This window comes from Trachurus trachurus, assembly GCF_905171665.1.
Source record: "Trachurus trachurus genome assembly, chromosome: 4".
NCBI classification, from domain to species: domain Eukaryota; kingdom Metazoa; phylum Chordata; class Actinopteri; order Carangiformes; family Carangidae; genus Trachurus; species Trachurus trachurus.
Genome location: NC_139898.1, coordinates 29,442,706 through 29,464,529, shown reverse-complemented (window position 1 = coordinate 29,464,529; position 21,824 = coordinate 29,442,706). Strand labels below are relative to the sequence as shown.

At 43.0% G+C, this 21,824-nt stretch overlaps 1 protein-coding gene across 2 annotated transcripts; it reads right to left on the bottom strand.

The window, feature by feature from the left end:
* Nucleotides 1-1,259: 1,259 nt before the first annotated feature.
* On the bottom strand, nt 1,260-5,030 carry igfbp1a (insulin-like growth factor binding protein 1a). Of its 2 annotated transcripts, none has more exons than XM_083970209.1 (4): nt 4,427-5,030; nt 3,768-3,919; nt 3,020-3,151; nt 1,260-2,513 (listed from the first exon to the last, which is right to left on the bottom strand). In XM_083970209.1, the coding sequence occupies exons 1-4, from the start codon at nt 4,839-4,841 to the stop codon at nt 2,403-2,405; spliced, it is 810 nt and encodes a 269-aa protein (XP_083826335.1). In that variant the 5' UTR covers nt 4,842-5,030; the 3' UTR covers nt 1,260-2,402. The 2 variants fall into 2 exon arrangements, with proteins under 2 accessions (XP_083826335.1, XP_083826336.1); XM_083970210.1 differs by having other exon boundaries at nt 3,020-3,148.
* Between the last annotated feature and the right edge of the window lie 16,794 nt (nt 5,031-21,824).

Genomic DNA, 21,824 nt, shown 5'->3' with positions numbered 1-21,824 from the left:
GGGGTAGGGGTAGGGAGGGAGGGAGGGGGAGGGAGGGGAGGGGGGCAGAATCTGTGTCAGTCAGGCACTCAGGTCTCATCTGGTCATCTTAGTTCACTGCCTCTTAAAAGGCCAGTGAACCTCTCACCTCTCACTAAGTCACTTCTCTCCATGCACACCCGGCCATCCCAGCCTCAGTCTGTCATAGCTGCAGAGCCACAGGGTCACACTCCTGTAACAATAATAATAATGATAATGTCACTTTTATTATTTTTTTATTTCATTTTATTTTATTTTTTTCCCTGCTGGTCACGTTTAAGAATCTCTCTGTTCACGGGTAAATGTGTTTTATTTTGTTTTTTGTTTTTTGTTTCGTTTTTTCATTTCAAGTTTATCCTTCGAGGAGTTATTTTTGATTCAAGCTTTTCATGATACTAAACTAGAAATCACACAGAGAAAGGAAATGATTTTGATTCAAGATATAATTTGTATTTAATGTCTTTTTTTAAATAAAAAGTGAACACATTTTAACATGACGCCTCCTAAGTTTGTTTTCAACTCCCTTCAAATCTCCTATAATGGTCATTTCTGTGCGTTTTACATCCATAAAAGCACCAGACAAGCAAAATAAAGTGCAACAGAGTAACTGGAATACATAAGATTGATAAAAAAAACATAACACATTTGCAGCAGCAGCAGCAGCTAACAACTTCAATCTTCCTCCCATCAGCTTAATCTCTGCAGGCAATCACCACGCACACATCTGCTCCTGCTGAAGTCCTTCGAATGCAATATCAGGCTCCCCTCAGTCTTGGAATGTGTCAATAAGGATAAAGCACAGGTTGAATTTGTAAAGAATAAAAATAAATCTGGTGGTGCCAGGCAGGCTGGCAGTGGGCACGAGAGGTTGAGGCGAATTCCTGTTGCCCGACCAAGGCAAACAGAGCGCGGGTCAAAAGGCAGCGCAGAGCTGCATGTCCCGGCGAACCGTCTAAAGTTAGACAAGGACCTCCACTTTAGATCACCGTGATAACACTCTACACAAACACAACTGAAAATAGAAAATGTGGCTCCGGGTATATAGTGCATCTCCACACACACACAGGTACACACACACAGGTACACACACACACATGAGACTTTCACAATCACATCCTAGTGAAGCTGTTGTTGTGATCCTCCTGTTTTGCCACCATATGGATAAAAACAACCCTCCTGAGGTGAAAGAGAGGCCAGAGGCAAATAGCTGAGGTTAATGTTTTTATTAAATATATCACCTTTTTTTTCTTTCTTACATTACATCTCAATTACAAAAGTGTACATACACACGAGTGAGCAGTTAGTCACTTTGGAATAGACTCACATTAATAATAATAATAATAATAATAATAATAATAATAATAATTCTCTCTCCAACAGCAGCATGTAGATAGAGCAGAGCAGCAGCGGCGGCGGCGGCGCGTGGGCCTACATGGCGGGCAGCGGCGCGGCGGCGGCGGCAGCTCTTTGTGGTCATGTGTTCTTGGTCAGAGAGAACAGCAACAGCAAGTTTTTTCTTTTCTTTGACAGATACATCAACACAAGTGACAGCAGACACTTAAATATTGGAGGTAGGTAAATGTAGTTAATACCCGTCTGAGAGGCAGCGCAGGGAGGCACCTCCTGTCATGCTATCTGCAGCCCCATGGAACCATGGGAAATGTTTTCTGAGACTGTTGTAAAGTTGAGAGACTGAGAGTTTTTTGCGTCGATGAGATTTGATCATGTGTGACAGATCAAGACAGAAGAGTAAAACAAAAGACAATAAAACAAAACAAAAAAAAACAGACGTAACAATGGCAGCGATGTGAAAATGAATCATAAAAACAAACATTTAGAAATTCTTCTAAACGACATTTGGTCACTCAGTGCTTTTTTTGTTCTTGCTTGGTTTGTCCCAAACCAAACCTCCAGACAACTCCTTAAGGGTTCGAGCGAGCTCAACTCAGCAGTGGAGTTCCTCAGGGCCAAGATACATATATACACTTTATACACTCACAAAAATAATAATAATAATAATAATAATAATAATAATATAATAACAATAAGGCAAAAAAACAGATATAAATACTCATGAAATAATTACAAATAACAAATAAAATGCAGTAAATAAATAAGGCTGGAGAGTAGAAGTAAATGCATCAATATTAAAATCTCCTTTTCAGAAAAACAAAAATAGATATATTTTTTTTCTCTTTGGGACGGGAGGAGGAGGGGGTGTACCTGAATTAAACACCACCATGGACAAGATCAATAAATAAACAGCTATCAAAAAGGAAATAAATCAGTGGCTTGCTTCTTCTTCTTCGTCTTCGTCTTCTTCTTATACATCTTCTACAACATCTTCTGGTTCTTCTCTGTGTGTGAGATCAGTGGTCGATCCTTCAGGGACACTCGGCGTCCGCAGGCAGGTCGGTCGAGCCTAAAATCTTCTTGCCGTTCCAGGCGATCACGCACCAGCATCGACCCCTCTGCCCGTCCAGGGAGGATTCACACTGCAGGAGGGAGAGAGAGACACACATTGAGCTCCAATAAAAACACAATAGAACAGATCCCTGTCTGCCACACACAATCATCCCAAAGCTGCACTGTAAAAACTCAACATCTTTCCAAGAATATTTGTCGTATTTCTAGTCAAAATGTCATTTCTAGTCAAAACAAATCTCATTATGGCTTGTTTTTAGATAGTTTTTTACTTCTTTCAAGCATTTTTTTTACTTGAAATAAGTTGAAAAATCTGATAGTGGGGCAAGTTTTTCTTTCTTATTACATTTTTCTACTTATTTCAAGTGAAAATGTGTTTGAAACAAGTGAAATTATCTAAAAAACAAGTACATTTTTTAGGTGATGAGTCTTATTTTAAGTGGAAATAGATTAGTTTTGATGAGAAATGAGACATTTTGACAAGAAAAATGACAAATATTCTTGGAAAGATTTTGAGTTTTTGCAGTGTGCAGAGATGTTTCACACAGTGGGAGCACATGCTGCAGCAGACACCAACCTGTTTGGGTTTGTAGAGCCCGTGCTTGTCACAGTTGGGGAGGTAGAATCTGGTCAACTTGTCTCCGAGCTTCTGCTGGGACTTGGCGATCTTGTCCAGGGCTCTCTGCAGCTCCAGGTGACAGGGTCCCTGCTGCAGGAAGGAGACAGGTAAGGTAAAGGGGGGGGGTAATAACAACCAACACTGCCTCATATCATCAGCAAACAAGCTTGGCCTGACACTGAGCTCATGTATAAAAGTTATTTTCCTGGGCAAATTGAATCATATAGGCAACTGGACTTGTATTTGTCTGGGAAGATGTTTCGCCTCTTATCCAAGGGGCTTCATCAAGTCTCATTATAGTCCGCACTAGCTAGATTACAAGTGGACTAGTGAGACTTGTTGTGTATGAACTGATGAAGCCCCTTGGATAAGAGGCGAAACGTCTTCCCAGACAAATACAAGTCCAGTTGCCTATGATTCAATTTGCCCAGGAAAATAACAATGACTTGGATGAATGAGAATATCCATAGACATGTATAAAAGTTGTATTAATAAGCATCCATCCACACTGTCTCAACAAGCATCTCTAAGCATCTCAAACGGCGCGCGGGCTCCCCCTCGTGGTGGCCCTGCTCCTCCTCTGAGCGCGCACCCCCCTCACACACATGCACACCAAAAAAAACTTTTTTTAACCAACATACAGATTCATTCACACACACACTCACACATATACACAATTCACACAATGACAGTGATCCGCTCTCACCTCCACCAGCTTCTTGCGGATGGCGATGAGTTTGGCCTTCATGCTCTCCTGGGCGTCCGTGGGGGGTTTACTGTGGCCGGGGAGGAAGAGGCTGGAGCCGGGGTCCGAGACGATGGCAGCGTTCTCCATCTCCGCCTCTGGCTCTCCCTGATCTGCAGGAGGAAGGAGGGAAATGAAATGAAATGAATGAATGTGGAGCGGAGCTGAGAATGGATTCAGGTTTTAAAGGTCGAGTGGGGTTGTTTTGTTTGGATTTTGTGTTTATTTAATTATTTGGTTATCAGAATCAGAATGTATTTGTCATTGCACAACAGCACAACGAGATTAAAAGCTAAATCTTAAAGTGCAACCACACATACTGTAGAAACAAGACAGATAATAACAATAACGCATCAGTGCCGACATTCAGTTGAATATGAGTATGCGTATGGGTAAAGTGATAAGTGCAAGTGCATTGTGCTAGTAGGGTAAAATATGAGAGTATATGTATAAAAAGTATAAGAAATACAAAAATCATATATAAAAGTCAATAAATAGAGATATATAGCCATAGGCTGTCAGAGAGGGGGTCGTATTAAAGCGCATTTGCTGCTGGATGTGGTTGAAAGAGAGAAAAAAAAGAAAAGATGCCTAAACGTGGAGGTGATCGGCCTTCTTACCTTGACTCTGGGGCTCGGGGGTCGCCTCCGGCTCTGAGGGGCTCCGCGTGCACACGGCTTGTCCCTGGGTGAGGGAGTGCAGCGGGCGGGGGTCGCCGGGTCTCGGGGTGCACCTCAGTCCGGAGCCGCACGGCGCCGTGTAGATCCCGCACAGCTCGCCAGCCTTCAGGGCGCAGGCGAGGCAGCATCCACAGCCGGGCTCGCGCAGCACCTCGGCGCATCCGGGCGCCACCGCTGGACACTGGCTCATCTTCTCCGGAGTGCACGCGGCGCAGCGGATCGGTCCCGGCCCCCCCATCGCCACCGGGGACCCCAGCGTGCCTGTGGCCAGCAGCGCGGAGCACCACACCGCTGCTGCCGCCGCCGCCACCACGACGTGCTGCACGTATAATAATCCACCCATGGCAAAAGGCATAGTGCGCTGGAGACTAAATATAGAAAACAAAATGTAGAGCAAGGTGGTGGAAGAGAGGAGAGGAAGGAATCAAAGGAAAAGAGCCAAAGGATTCCCACGGTTTCTTGCTCAGTTGTGTCTTTCGTTTGATTTTGGGGAAAATGTCTAACTGTGCCTTGCGCGCAGCCGTATTTATAGCCGGGTCCTCTCTGAGTGTTTGACGCATCAGCGTTATGAATGATTTCTGAAAAGAAGGTGTAATGATACGATGGGCTCTGATTGGCCCGCCGATGTCCGGCCAGGCAGCTCATCTGAATATACAACAATCAACGTCAATATTTATTTTGGAACAGGCAGTGCCCGCACGTATCGACGACCAGTGACGACACCAACTGTTTGATGTAGCAATCAAGGACCCCCCCTCTCCTCCTCCCCTCTCCCCCTCCTCCCCTCTACTCTTTTCTCACCCGAGTGCAACACCAAACTGTACCCCACGTTTGTAGAAAGCGGCACCAAAGGCACACGGCGCCGCTCGGATTCCTCTCCGCTTTTGTTTCCACGAGTTAAAATCAGAAGAAGTTCGCGCGGTGTCGCTCGGGAGCCACTTTCATTTCATCGATATCAAGGGGGGGGGGGAGCAGCTCCTTGTTTTCTCGCTCCCCCCTCCCCACCTCCACCATCTCTTTTGAAACAACGTTGTCTATTCATCAGTGTTTTCCATTAATTGTCCTGTCCCCCAACTTCTTACACAACTTTGCGAGAGAGAGAGAAAAGTAATAATGAGCGCACATTACGCACCGCCCACGCTGCGCGCACAGAGCCAGCGCGGCTCTTAATTTGTCATGAGAAAGCATCCGCGCGCGCTGCACAGCACAGCACAGGGGGGGATAATAAATCTCCCCAACTTTCAGAAATAGCTTTGCGCAAAATGAGGGTCACCGTTTACGCCAGTGAGTCACTCTGGCTCTGGACTCTGCGGCATGTGATTCCGCTGTGACTGACTGTGACTGTGAAGCCGCGCGGCTTTGGGCTGAGTCCAGGAGATGTCCCGTTGTAATTACCCCGTTTCCTGGGATAATAATAGCGCGCAGCTTTGAATGGGAGCAGCGCTGACATGACCACAGACACGTCCCAAGCATCGCCTGCTCTCTGGAGGCTTTGATGCTCCCACGGTGGACAATGTGCTGCACGTTTCCACGGCGGCCTGCTGCTGCAGCTAAGGCATAATATGGTGTCCTAGTGTCGCCGCTGACCCCGGAACGGCCTGTGATAATGTTCCCTCCATTTGCAAAAGGACCCCCCCAAAAAAAGAGACTTTGCAAACTCACGGCACCCCCCACACCACCCTTCCTCCCTCCTCCTCCTCCTCCTCCTCCACCACTCTTTATTCTCACATCTCCACCCCCTGATTTCCCTTAATTACCCCCCACACTTTGACTTTCTCTGATGCAACGGGCCGCATCAGTGTGATCGGCTCCATGCAACTGCTTCATAGGATTGCATCATCTGTTAACTGCATGGCGTTTTAACAGTCGCACTCACGTGACGCACAGATTTGTATTTCTCAGAGCCCCGGGCTAAATAAAGCTTTTAGTGTAATCTGATGTGGCGTGAGAGCGTTTTCCCTACTACCTCACACCCTCCAGGACCTGCACTAGTCACAATACAGTTCAATTAAACACCTATGGTGCAGGTAACAGTGGTGGAGAATTAGTGTAGTAGTGCATTTACTCAAGTGCTGTGTTTAAGTGCAATTAGCCTGCAGGCTACTTGCAGATTATGACTTTCGTTAATGATTTCCTTAATGAATGACACTTAACTTCATGTAATAAGTAGTTGAATGGCTCCATCCTGTCTGGATACCCTGCAAGGTGTTAAATACAATAATTAATTAATCTAATATGTTTTATGATGGAAAACTGTAACAGGTTCTTTACAGATTTTCTCTTTTTAGACCTAAAATATCAACAGAACAAGTTAAACCTGTTAAAATTGTAGTCATATACAGCATTAGCCTACATTATAAATCTATAGCTATTATTTATTTCTGTCCCTATATACTTTTACTTTTGCAAATAATCAGTGACTATAGCTCTTGGATAAACAGTAGAAAGTACAATAGTGAACACAGTTGTGAAGTAGATGTATACAGACATGTAATGTAAATATAAGTGACGTAAAACTACCTTAAAGTTGTACTTGAGTCCTGCACACTGACTGAGTACCTCTCATTTTAATCCTTAGACACACACTGCTGATGCGACTGTGTGCTTTAACTGCAATAAAACCTAAACGTGGGGCTTTTCTTTAAAATGTCATGGAGTGTGAGTAAATGCTTAAAGGGATAATCTGTCTTTAAGAGTTGGACTTTGAGGGGGAGAAAAAAACTGACCCAAATCAAATGTTAAGAAAACTTAAGTTAAGTTAGATTAGGGTTGTTCAGTGTTGAGAAGGACAATGAGACTTGTGTATTTACTCTCAGCCATCAATTTCCCTTTTATTCCCCCTCAAGTAGCTTTAAGGTGGTAAAAATCCTCTTATCCCTCACAGTATATTATGTGGCACCTTCCTCCGGCTTTTCTATCAGGGTTTATGTCACATATGGGACTTGTTTTTATGACAGATTTTTATGAATAATCACATATTCTGATGGTTTTTGAAAAAAGTTAAACTTGCACCATGACGAGTTTTGTGACGGCTGTGGCTGTGGGGGGCAGTGACGGAAGGAGGCAGCGTTTCTATCAATAAATCGTGACGTGTGCAGCCTATAGAGAGCACAGGATGTCCTAATGTTTGTTTTTTCTCACTCTCACTGAACAGGAAGTCCTTCAGTGTGCAACTTGAACGGCCCCCGTTCGTTCTCGTCATGAAAACACCAGGGGGACTATTTCGGCATTTAGGGCAGACAACAGATGCAAGAAGTATGCTCACATGATGTATATGCTGCGAATGTCTGTTTCTGAATGTCAATAAAAAATAAATTACAAAACAAAAAAGAAAACACCAGGGGGGAAAAGGGCCCAACGCTGAAGCTCAGGACCTCCGAGGTCTTTGCATCTCACTATAATATCTTAAAATGCACGGAAACTACTGCCTTTTCTTTAAGGAGAGCTGCACAAAGTGATGCAACAGACCTTTCAACTCATATGCCATGGCCTTCTTCAGCAGATGGCTTTTACTTAAAGAGGCGTCTGTTTGGTTTAAAGGTGATTCAAGTCAGGACATATCAAGCATGTGTGCTTAAAGGCCCCTTGCCTTGCCAGTGTTGATCCATAAGAAGATATGAATCCATCCTCTGTGTGTTTAGTTTAACATCTTCTTTCTCATGCGTCTCTCTGGAGCGCCGTCCAATCAGAGGAGAGGAGGCATCTTCTGAGCCTGAGAATACTGAGTTCCACCGCCCCGCTAAAATATTGCGCTGTCACCAAAGTGCTAAAAGTTTAAAATTTTACAACCCGGGTCACATGTTTCCTGACGTGTTTGGCTCTGCGTTGTCCTCGGATGAACTGTGAGAGGATCTGAGGATGACGCCTGCAGTCTGGATCCCTGAGAGGGGGAACGAGGACTTCAGGGCAGCTGGGAGAGCTGAGCGGCATCGGTCGGCTGCGTGACAGCACATTTATCCTCATTCCACACAAATGTTAATCTGAGTGTGTGTGTGTGTGTGTGTTTTTATAGACTGTGCTCCCTAACCCTACAACTCATAAAAAATAAAGATAGCTCATAAAGGCCTCCACATGTCTTATGTCACTGGTTCAGTGAAGTTGTTTGTGCGTACGTGTTGTAATTCAGCTGTGAGTTTCTCTATATATGCCGACACACTCACTTGCTACCTCATTAGCTCACCTGTGTGTCCTCTGTTGGTCTTTGACCTGTTTTGATCCTTAAAGGGATAGTTCAACATTTTGGCAAATTGGCCCACTGCCATAATCCCTATAGTTTTAGGAGTAGGTTCATTACCTTTAATTGTCGGTGCAAGCTATTTTTAGAACAGCGGAGCAGAGCCGCAAGCTGCTCAGAGCTACGCTATGGAGGCTCATGGGATTTCTTGGTTTCCCTCTTCAAACTCATCAAATACACAATCCAACAGCTCCACAACGCTCTGGTGGACAAGTTGTGACCTGTACATTCACCACGCTATGAGAAAATAACACGTTACGAGACAGAGTTGTTTTAGAGGTAAATTCATGCAAAACTCTTGATGCACGTTCCCATCGAGGGCAGTTTTTCAGCAAGCAGTCTCTGCATTTTGCCTTTAAAGCAACTCTGTCTCGTAACGCTCCGTTATTATCTCATAGCGTGGTGAATGTGCAGGTCACAACTTGTCCACCAGAGCGTTTTGGAGTTGTTGGATTGTGTATTTGATGAGTTTGATGAGGGAAACCAAGAAATCCCATGAGCCTCCGTAGCGTAGCTCTGAGCAGCTCGCGGCTCTGCTCCGCCGTTCTAAAAATAGCTTGCACCGACAATTAAAGGTAACGAACCTACTGCTATGACTATAGGAATTATGCCAATGGGCCAATTTGCCAAAATGTTGAACTATCCCTTTAACTTTGTTTTTTTACTTTTCCCTTTCTTTCTTTTTTAGGATTGATCTTTCACCCTGGCTGTTTGTACTTTGTTCACCTGTTTGGATGTTTTGCATGTCCGGCCTGTTTAAGCCTCCTCACTCTATAAAACATCTGCCTTGCCTTCCCTGCCTGCGTCACACTCTTGGGAACCACGGCGGCCTTATATGGGCGCGTGGCCGCTGTGGTAAAAAAGCAAAGCATGGGATCGTCCATATAATTAGCAGGTTGATGTAAAGAAGGAGAGACATGAGGGATTAAAAACATGTGAAGTATTCTCATGGAGGAGAGCCGCGTGTGTGTGTTGTTGCACAGGTTGTGTGAAGGATCAGAGACAGTTGTGGTCAAACAGAGCAGAGTTATCTCAGGTCATGGACAGACCTACTTTTTTTTTTTTTTTTTCAAAATACACATGTACACAGCAGGACTCTTCTGAGCTTGTCCACAAAAACCCCACAAATCCCCCCGTACGGCTGGTGTTTGGGAGAGTGATGATAAGGTGGAGGGGGGGGGGGGGGGGGTTTCCCATCTCTTTCAGATGTCACATGACGGAGATCAAACGGCGCTTGGCATTGAACGTCCCAAGACTGGAATGTTTACCTTTGACAAGAGCACCGCGGAAAAACACTCCTGTTGTCTCAGGAGCCGCTCACACACAAACGCAAGCGTGCACACACACACAGACACACACACATACACACACAGATAGGCTACACACACCCTCCGGGATCCATTTATGGTGATTTAAACCTTGGCCTCTGCAGGGCGTCAAAAGGGGGGTATCTACGACAGATGAGCTCAGAAAAACAGGGTTGTTTGAGATCACACCCACAGAAAGAATGCACACCTGCGTGAATACTTCACGGGCCGACACCCAGAGCTTCTCTGAAGTTACCGTGTACACACAGAGACCACCGGCCCAAAAGTTTCAGGACGATGCCTCCTCCATTCAGTGCTGCACATACATACATTCACTGGGATTTCAGAGTCAGGGCAAAACATACAAAATAAAGATTAAAGAAGGAAATTATGGACTCTTTTTGTAGCTCATCCCCCAAAACCATCAGTCAATACAGCAGCAGTTTACAGTACGGTGCTTCCCGAAGTGCTGTCATGTCCCGTTGAAGCGTCAGAAGGTGTCGTAACGCGGTTTGTTCCACCTTTTTGTTCCGCCTTTGTACAGACTGAAAGGTGAGTGAGTGAGTCATCAACTGTGATAGAAATATTTGCATTAACTTTCAAGGCTTCACTTGTTTTCACTGCTGCAGGGAAACTGGAAACAGTAAATTATCCAAATTACTTCCTCCTTGACTTTAATGATTTGACTTTTTCTGTGACCTTGACCTTTTTTTTTCCTTTTATCATGGGCTGTTTCCTACAATGTAATGTTTATGGAATATACCTCAGTCTGACTCACATGGAGGATCTGATGTACGGTATGTTATATAATGTTTGAGGGACTAAAGAGTTAAATTGTTGGCAAATTCATCCCCCCTTTATCTGTTGAATAGTGTCACACCATCTTCTTCAATGTTAACAGTTATATAAACCACATATACTGTAACTATTCAATAAATTAATTTAAATGCTATAGTCTCTACATATGTTTTTCTAAAAGTTGGTAATAACATTTTACTTTTATTTATTTCTTCTCTTTCCCTTTAATCCTTTTTCCAAACTCTGACTCAGTTCAAGTTCAAGAGTCACTTCTCCAGCTCCGTTAACTGCCGACCTGATGACTCACCGGGAAGTCGTTATTAAAGAGTTACAGGTTTCCCACTTGATAATCAGCCCTCGGGTTCGCAAATGTCAGTGAGTCATCCACAAAGCGTTTCATTTTTCACCACAAACTAATCAAAGCTACACTCAAAAAACTGACCCAGGGCATGTGTTCGATTAACAAACTAGAAATATGTTCACATTAAATGAATGAATCATGTTTATGTTGATTAAATGATTTGTTCTTGTTGGTTTAACATGAATCAAGGAAAAGTCAGATGAATTAGATTCATTCATTTCAGTCCAATGAGACTGAGGTCCTTCAAATCAATGACTCTGATAGGGACAGCTACTGCGCATGCGCCACACCCACCGGAAGCAGAGAAATTTCAAAAGAAGAAAAGAAAGTCGGAGTGGAAAGTTTGATGGACGTTTGCCACAAGTGATATTGGTAAGTAGGCTAATTTAGATGTATATATACAAGAGTTGAATTAAACAGTGTGAGTGATGTATTGTACACATTAGACATTTGTGAGACATATTTTAGTCACTCGTTTTTCTCAGTTAATGCTAACTTGCTATGGCTAACAAAAACGAGTGGAGAAGAGGGAAAAAAGCGCATCATGTTTATGGTTTCTGAGTCCGTTTAGCATGTTAGCTGATGTCCGTTCGTCCGTGTGTGTGTGTGTGTGTGTGTGTGTGTGTGTGCGTGCGTGCGTGCGTGTGTGCGTGTGCGCGCGTGTGTACGCGTGTGCTCGTGCTCGCCTCGGTTGTGTGCTCTGGTTAAACAGCGTGTGACGTGCCAGGATGTAGTCATAGCCACACACAGTTACAGCGCTGCCGTTAATATAATACATCCATGAGCGCTGCTCGACTACCGGCGTTTGTGATGGCTCGTCATTTTTCAGCTAAGAGCAGCCCAAATAACTGATAGACGACCATGAGTTGGAGCTGCAGTTCTGGGAAGGTAGCAAACGGTCTAAATCTGTTTAAAACTATGATGCTATGAAAGCTGTGGTGCAGTAACTTAGGCTATGTGTCATCTCCATGAAGACATGTCATGTCTTCAATGTACATGTAACTGCAAGTATTGTAATACTTGCTATAGATTATATCTATAGATTATTCACTATAGAAACATTATGTTGTATTAACCTTTTTTAAACAATTTCTCTTTTTTACCAGAGTGTCCCCATGCCCTGAGATTTGTGCACCTCAATTATACATGGTAAGTTGTTAATATTTTTGTCTGTGTGTATTCATTTATCATTTGTTAATGTTTTTGATTTTCTTTCTTTTCTTTCAGTGACGTGTATGTGGCAGTGCAAGTCTTGTGTCGCCAGAGAGAGTAGTAGGTAATTACTTAAACATTATAAACTACATCATCATTATGATTATCATTCTGTCTCCTCCTCCCTTGTCTCTGTCCTCCTACCTGTTCTCTGTCCTCAGACGGACAGCTGATACTATTGTGATAGTATTGTGAATCGATTTTTTTCCTTCCACCCATAATATCATGACGGTACAGCTACAGTAGTAATAATGACAAGTGTATTGTTGATGTTTTTCAGATCGACAACGAGTTCATACGCATATCAACTGTACCTCTGCTATCAACATTTTGCTGAGCTCAACCAACACTCTCCACGCATGATGGAGCTCTTTCGAGGGAAAGGTGGAGCGGCACAGGAAAAAATTAGAACTATGGTGGCCATTTCCAAGGTTTGTATTTAACTGTTCAAAAGTTGTGCAAAAGTTCAGAGAGTCTGTTAATACTGTGGAGTTTCTTTTTGGGACTGCTGCCTAAAATGCAGAATATTGTTAAAATGGGTTCCTTTTTTTTTCAGGATGACACTACATACAAGACGAGCATGCATCCTCAAGTCCTTGCGTCTACCTGAACACAGACCATGAGAAATTCGTGAAAGAATATATGGTGAGTTACATGCACGAGGTGTGACAAAGTAGCCAGTCAGAGAAAGCACATATTTACTTGTTGGATGTGTTAAATTTGAAGCAAAGGGTGGTAAATATTGCATATTAAAACGTGATACCCTGTATAACTAACCCTGTATAACTAAAGTACATTTTGTTTTGCCCTTGTTTTTCATCATCTGCTATTTCTCATATTTCTGCAAGGTTGAAAACTAGAGATATAATTGGCTGAATGTATGTTTTAAATGTCCTAAAACAATATTATTAACCATTTTAATATATTTAGTACAAATCCTGGCCAGAATTGAGCCTGTTTGTTGTGTAACATTATCATTTTACATCCCTCAAACATAAATTACATCTGTTGTTTGATGCTAAGTACTGTTACTTTGAAAGCATAAATTAGAGCTCAATTCTTAACTTTTAGACTCATATCAAATGAATTTATTGTCATATTTTACTCCATAGAGTGCAAACACGGAGGCCAAGACTTCAATGGAGCAATCTGTGATGGGAGTGTACGTCATACAGAAGGAGGGTGCAGAGCCTGGAGATGATCCAGAGGACATCGGCGTCCTGATTGAAGGTGTGGGGGTCCTCAGTGGTTTGGGGGACACTGCGATTGCCTGTGCTCTGTTATTTGGACTGTCTGAACCTGAGCTACCCACGCTCCAATGCACTTTGGATGGGTGGAGGTTGTCATCCAAGGCACAGCTCCTGAAAAACAAGCTTTTGAATAAGCTTGATGAAGACTGATTCAAGGATGGCATTTGCCCACATCTCTGCCAATGCAGATTTTTGTTTTTGAAAGTTCAAGATTAGAAGAAAAATGTTTCAACAGGCAATTTAGTTTGCACAGTGGACTGAGATTAAGATTGTTGTCTCCTATGTTGAAAAGTATCGTGTGTGTGTGTTTTTGTGTTTGACAAAGGTTGAAAAAATGTTGCATGTTAAACTTTAAATGCACATATTTTGCAAGAGTGTACTGTATGCTGAACTCTGAATACAGCATTCCCAAATGCATCATATGGTTAATGGAATACTTCACAGGGTTCCTACGCAAGTATGGAAAGTATGGAAAAGTATGGAATTTGATTTTATACATTTCCAGGTCTGGAAAAGTATGGAAAAGGGAAATTCTTGTATGGAAATATATTTATCTTAATACTTATCTGGGTTTGGTCTTATCTGAAGTTATCTGGGTTAATTATTTTTGTATGCGCTATTGTACCTGTAGCTACAATCTTCTGGAAATTATTTGGTTACATAATGGCATACACATTCAGAATAATGAAAACAAATGATTAAATGCATGATTTTCTTTTATATAATGCACAACTATTTACTCAAATATCACAAATTATTAGAATTTTTTTTACCAAGAAGTCTGGAAATTAGGGTCTGGAAAAAGTATGGAATTTGGAAATTTCAAATGTGTAGGAACCCTGACTTCACCCAAAATTGAAATTTCACTCATGATCTCCTCCCCCTCATCTGGACTAAGGGCTGGGAGAAGTTTCAGAGTCCTCCGTGGCTTCTCTGAGTTACAGGGGGTCTCGGCGTAGCAGTGCATGTCCATATAACGGTTGCAAATGGATACCAACTGTCTTCGTAACAAAAAGACACACCAAAAAACATCCAAATACCTCCATGCTGCTCGTCTGTAATGTCCGTCTTGTATTGAAGCCCTGACATGAGAAATTGTCCCGAAAAAAATTAAATAAGTCTATATTTCAAGCTTGTTTGTAGCGGAAGCTCCTCTTCCCGGTTCGTCAAATTTGGACGGACCAGGAAGAGGAGCTTTTCGGGGCTTCAATACAAGATGGACATTACAGACGAGCACTATGGAGGTATTTGGATGTTTTTTGGTGTGTCTTTTTGTTATGAAGACAGTTGGTATCCATTTGCAACCGTCATATGGACATGCACTGCTACGCCGAGACCCCCTGTAACTCAGAGAAGCCACAGAGGACTCTGAAACTTCTCCCAGCCCTTAGTCCACATGAGGGTGAGTAGATAATGAGTGAAATTTGAATTTTGGGTGAACTATCGCTTTAATATTTGACACAAACAACGTGAGTTTTGGAGAAAATGTGCTTTTCATTGAGTGCTGGAAGGATTTAAGACACTGTTAAGTCTGCAGTTAAGTTGTACTGTGGCATATTGTGGAGATGCATCAAAGACAATAAGACAATGGTAAGGTGTCAATTCTATGTTGCACCCAAATGTTAAATAAAAATTGTAAATGTTTATGCTTGTTGTTTATGTATGTTAGTTAAACATAATGCTTACACCAGCAGTGAAAACAACACTAAGACAAGATATTAGGATAACAGACAAAACCTATATTAGTTAATCCAACATGATTTATATTAGTATAACAGACAAAACCTATATTAGTTCATCCAACATGATTTACATTAGTTTAACAGACAAAACCTATTTTAGTTCATCCAACAAGATTTATACTAGTATAGCAGACAAAACCTGTATTAGTTCATCCAACATGATTAAATTGTGTTGTACTAACGTAATTTAATTAAATCAGACCAACACAATCAAGATAGACTGACTAAACATGATTTGTTTAGATGGGATATATGTGGCATGATTAAATTATGTTCATCCAATGAATTCTTTTTTTGAGTGTATGGTTGGTAAATGTTAGGTAGATGATGAATTGTTTGACATTACTCACTCCCATAGAAGCCGAGTGGTTATTAAAGCCCCATTGATGTATTCATATATATGGGTATATAAAGTATATTTGGTTGATTGTGTCGATTAATTAAGGAGCAATAGCAGATCATGTGGGAGTGGAAAAGAGTTTTGTGTCGCAACATGGCAACACAAAAAGTTTCCTCATGAATAGCTTGTTACTGCTCTGTAAGGCGGAAATATATGATATTCGTTTACACTTTAAAGAGGAACTATGCAGAATTTGTACCTTAACTATGCTAATTTTTTTTACCTTAATCAAACAGCTTTGGAGTAATTGTGATGGTTTAATTAATGGCTTAACTTGTTACAGGGAGAATGGAGGCTCTCTATCTTCCACATGCGTGTCACTTATTCCGCCCCGGTGTCCCAGCTCTAATCTCTGCGGCATCGCGACAGAAACGCACCCCGTAACCCGTAATCTCTCATTTATGACAGATTAAACTACACAAATATACAGGTTGTAACATCGTATATGATATATAGCATTATCTACCGCTCTATTGATTGATTTCTCGCCGGCTTCATTGTAAACAAATGCACATGGCCGAGAGGAGGGTTAGGAAAACAGTGGAAAGACTTACGTAGTTCCTCTTTAATGATCAGTCAGTAACAGCTGCTTCCTCTTGTTACCTAGCAAATCCAATTTGAGAAATTGGATCTAAATTATGTTTAATAGTTTTGCTTCAAACATGACCATATTATACAGGATTATTCAGTATTATTATCACACCCCAGGCCACATGGTCACCTCCGCTGGTTGGTCACATTAAGAAAACTGCCCTTCGCCGTTCATCTGTGCTACGTTAGCTAATAGAGTTTGTGGAGGCTACTGTTGCTCCAGCACGGACTAAATCATTTTTTAACCCTCCTGTTTTCCTTCTGGGTCAAATTGACCCTGTTCCTTCCTCCATCCTTCCTTCTTTCCTTCCTTCCTTCCCTTCATCCTTACTCTTCCTTCCTCTTTTGATCCAATTGATCTGATCTGTTCCCTATCCCTCCATCTTTCTTTCCTTCCCTTTTCCCTTCCTTCTTTCCCTTCTTCCTTCCTTGAAAGAATCTGTTCCCTCCCTCCCTCCATCTTTCCACAACCCCCCCCTTCCCTTCCCTTCCTTCCTTCTTTTTCCTTCCTTGAACGAATCTGTTCCCCCCCTCCATCTTTCTTTCCTTCCTTCCTTCCTTCCTTCCTTCCTTCCTTCCTTCCTTCCTTCCTTCCTTCCCTTCGTCCTTACTTCTTCCTTCCTTTTTGACCCAATTGACCCAATCTGTTCCTCTCCTCTCCTTCTATCTTTCTTTCCTTTTTCACTTCCTTCTTTCCTCCCTTGTCCTTCCTTCCTCCCATCTTTCCCTTTGTCCTCCCTTCCTTTCTTCCTGACCCAGGAGGACAACAGGAGGGTTAAGAGAAGGCAGGAGGTTAGTGCTTTGGAAAATAAAATTTATTTCATAAATATTTCACATTTTGTGGCTTTGTTTTGATGCTGATGCAGCATTAGTATGAGTAGCTATTAGTCTAGAAGTGTCACCACCTTTCTCCCCTATATGCAACAGATGTTACAACATCAGGTGTTATAACATCATTGACCCATTCATCATTCATCACACATGAACAATTGATAAACTAATCAACTGATCGACATGCCTTAGATAACATATGGATTCACTTGAGGCCAAAACACTTACACACACTTAGGTACAGAATCACGTGTCATCTAGTGGCCTGTGTTTACGTCTAGTGATGGATATTTAAAGCTGATGAAGCTGGAGCACATGGAGCCCCCTGATGTGTGTGTGTGTGCGTGGACCAGTGTTTATCTCCGGTCCCGGGACACTTCGCTGGCACGGCCTGGTCCAACCAGTGTCCTCTCCCGGGGCTGAGAATCAGCAGCCAGGAATGTGATGTGAGCGAGCACAATGACGCTAATCCCCAGCAAAGTTGTTCTTTTTCTTCTCCTCTCCTTCTCACAAGATTTCCTTAATCGGATAATCCATGTCCTATTAAACAGGCAGCGCAGATCATGGATTGAGGTCTGGGAGAAAAACATTGAAACAGAGCCGGGGTCGTTCATGGCAGCAGAGTCTCGGGCCACTCTCACCGTTTTAAAAGTTGTGAATGGGGGAAATGGATTTATTCGTTAGACTCCAGCGTCTTGGCGTGTTGCAAGATGGTTCATGTGTGTCTGTGTGTCTGTGTCTGTGTAATTGTGTGTTTTGTTGTGTTTCCGAATGAGTGTATATGTTTGTGAGCTTGTGATTGTACACTTGTGTGTGGGAAACCCAGGAAATCCAGGCTCCCATGCGCCAGCATCTATTGTGTTTAGTTTCCTCCTCTCTCTCTCTCTCTCTCTCTCTGAGTGACTGTGTATGTGTATGTGTGTATGTGTGTGTTGTGTGTTGTGTGTGTGTGTGTGTGTGTGTGTGTTTAGCTGCAGTGCTTCCCTCTCTTCGTTGTGGCTCTAATGAGAGGTAGGAGGAAGTCCGAGCCAGAGGATTGCACTTGGCAGACTGAGCTGGAAACAGTCTCATGAATGGGTCAGAGAAGCTGTGTTCAGTGGGATTTACCATTATTATGTCCGCATGCAAGAAAGTGGAGTTTTCCATCCAATCCCGCTGTTATTTCTCCCCCCCCCCCCTTCTTTTTTTCTCTCTGATCAGATCTGTGTCAGTAGATCCTTCCTCCCGTCACAATGGAACAGTGTGTCCAGAACACGCAGATCCACCGACTTACCAGTAAATAAAGGCTTTACGATCATCATCCACTCTCTCTCCCTCCATTTGGCTCCACTTTCATCTTTATTGTCCCCAGGAGAGGCGAATAAATGTGCGCAGCTGCATATAGTATTGTAACCTAGATACTCAGGCGTCATTTGGTTATGAAGCATGAGCAAACACACAAACAAACAAACAAACTGTTAAGTGGATAAACTAAAGGAGGAGGTGGGAGGGGAATGAACTGAGCACGGTGCACACTTTCAGCGTCTCCACGTGGACGCCTACTAATTGTTTACACACAAAAGTGTTGGATTAACCTAAAAGCTGTTTGTTTCTCTAAAGACCTGCGTTGTATAGAAGAGGCGGAAGCTTCAGAGAGAGAGAGATATTTCCAAATATTGGCAAATGAAGCCAAAATTATCCGCATGGCTGGATGATCAGAAAAACATGTCTAGTTGTGTAATTTCGGCGATGGGACGTCCCATGTCTGGACGACTGTAGGTCGCCGTATTGTCCTCCAGGTCTGTTTTTCACAGGGTCTTTTATCAGTGTACTACAGGTCACGGTGATCCGCTCCGTTTTGGAGGTTATTATGACATTTTCTGCGTGTTTTAAGGTGTTTTCTCCCGGCTCGTCACATTCCATCTGTGTGGACACTCAGAAGAGACCAAACATGCAGGAGTGGTACGAGAGGGTTAGTAAGGGTCACTGCTGTTCTTGCACAACGTGGAGTTCAACGACCCCCGTGTGTATCAGTGCTGATGAGCTTGTAAGAGGAAAACATAATGTACGAAGCAAAAAAAAAGAATAACAGATCCAAATCATTGATGAGAAGAAAGCGAGCGGGAGGATGTTTTTCCTCCACTAATCAGAAAAACAGTAATCTGTGTTTCTGGCCCCCGTCGGAGACCTCGAGGAAATGTTGTGTTTCACAACCTTGCAGAAGCCCGGCGGTTGTGAAACAACAGTTCTTGGAAGAACATTTTCTGGTTTCTGGCACAATGAAAGAATCTCGGAGCTGAATCCTTACATATGGATCTGATAAAAACTCTCAAACAACAATCACGTGCTTTAACACTAAACTGTGTTTTGCATCTGGCAGTGTGAAGCCCCCCGGGAGGCTGAGACCGAAGCAAACAGCTCTGCAGAGTGAAACATCATCATCATCACCACGGGTCTCTCACTGAGAATCAGTGTTTTTAGATTCACACAAGAGGAAACAGCTAGTTTAGTCTGCACAAACGTTAAAAACACGACTCCTTCTTGAGAGAGAATAGTTTATCTGTAACATCCCTTTAGTACAGGTGTCCAAGTCGGTCCAAGAGCGCTGAAGCTCAAGAAATAGGATGAAAGGCATCTTGAGGTGAGTTTACCTGGACCGGTGGACTCACTCCCTTTGACCTCTGTCCGATGTACGCACCAGTTATTCATGACACAAAGGTATCAGTTGTTGGTGAGCTGGAGAGCGGCTCTTCTACCTCCTGCATGGATGACGCCATTTTCATTTGCATCTTTGCATGAGGGAAATATATAGACAATGACGCACTGTGCAAGAGGAGCACAACAGAAAACTCTGTGACGTCCATGAACGCCTGCACAAGTGAGTATAACTGAGGCCATGAGGCATTAAAGAGGCAGTGATGGACACGTTTTACAAGGTGTAAACAGTACAAGACATTGTAAGATACACTACTCACAAAAAGGTAGGGATGTTTGGCTTTTGGATTAAATTTCAGAATGCACCTAAAATGCACTATAACCTTTACAGGTGAACTTAATTTAACTTTCTCTAAACTTTTGAATGCACATGTCGAATTGTACAATGTTTCAGTCCTTATTGAATAACATGCTGTTCTCTAACAAGGTGATTAACCACAAACATCACAAGCACCGTCTGATTGTGGTTCAATAATAAATCAGTGTTGAATGTGTGGAGTGGAACTCCTTCCTTTCTACATTGAGATGTTTGTCGTGCTATAGCCACCACTGTTGTTAGCTTTTGTTTGAGATAAAGAAATTACCATAGCATCCTTCTACTTAAAAGGCTTTCATGATTTCTCTGTTGCAGGAACTTTTTATAGGGATATTCTTGTCAAATATCCCTAACTTTTCAAAACAAGTGAGTATAACTGAGGCCTGAAGCATTAAAGGGGCAGTGATGGACGGGTTTTAAAGTGAACCCGAAGGCAACTGACCTTTCGTGATTGTTTACAATGTACGTAAACAGTACAAGACATTGTAAGATATAATAAAGGCCAGTTTACAGTTCGTCAGCACGTGACGTGTTGCTGGAAAAGTTTTTCCCGAACACTGGAAGGTGGAGTGAAGATGGCTGGCTCCGTTTAGAGAAGGGAGGACACACAGGCATCACGGAGCCAGACGGTCTCTGCAGGAAGGCGTCGCGCTCAACTCAACTCGGACACATAAATATACAACTTCTAGGTTTGAATGTCAGATTTGTCCGTCACAGAAAGTTACAGACGTTGGTTGGACAGTGGACACAGACCCCCACCACCCAAACCCCTGCTCCGACATCAGAAATGTGTGAGGTTTTCTGAAGCTGTTCAAGCACAAAGAACATTTCTGACGGAGTTTAAAGACTGTGACAGCACCGTGTTAACAACCCTCTGTCCAAAGTCAAACTACAGCCAATATATAAGTCTATAAATTCAAGAGGAGCCACTGATACAACACACCGAGTAATAGGAATCAGAAATGTATTCACTTTAAGTTTCAACTTCCTAATTGGACCCTTCCTAATCCTATATTTCCTATTTACTGTAATCAATCATGATTTATCTTTGTGAGGTGAAGTGGGCGACCCGTCGGTTTGTGGGAATTGACTTCTTTATTTTTCACGGCGAGGAAGTCGTGGGGTTGTTCTCATGTCGGTGCTGCAGACGTAAGCCATGTTTGATGTGGAGCTGCGAGTTCACCACTCTGTTTGACTTCCACTCACACACAAAAATGTGCTCCCTCAAACACCAGATACACAAAACCCTGCCTGCAAATAAATATAAAAAAAAGTGACAGATAGCATCTACACGGTCGATATACACACACGCACAGATTTCAGACTTTTGGCAGCGGGTCGTGTTTGTCCTCGCAGGTTCCAGCAGGGTTTACAGTAAGGGATGTTGTGACACACGGGGTCACTGGGTAAAGCAGCGAGGGGAGGTGTGGCGGGGGCAACGGGGGGCAGTAAAACTATGGTTGCCCCTGCTGCTGTGGCTGCTGCAGAGTGTCCCGGCCTGATCTCCCCTCGGCTGCTGATGGACGGCCGCTCCGCTGCACCACTGCAGCTGTAAACGAGGCCTGAAAAGGCCCATTTCCGCTCGCTTATCTCAGAGTGTGT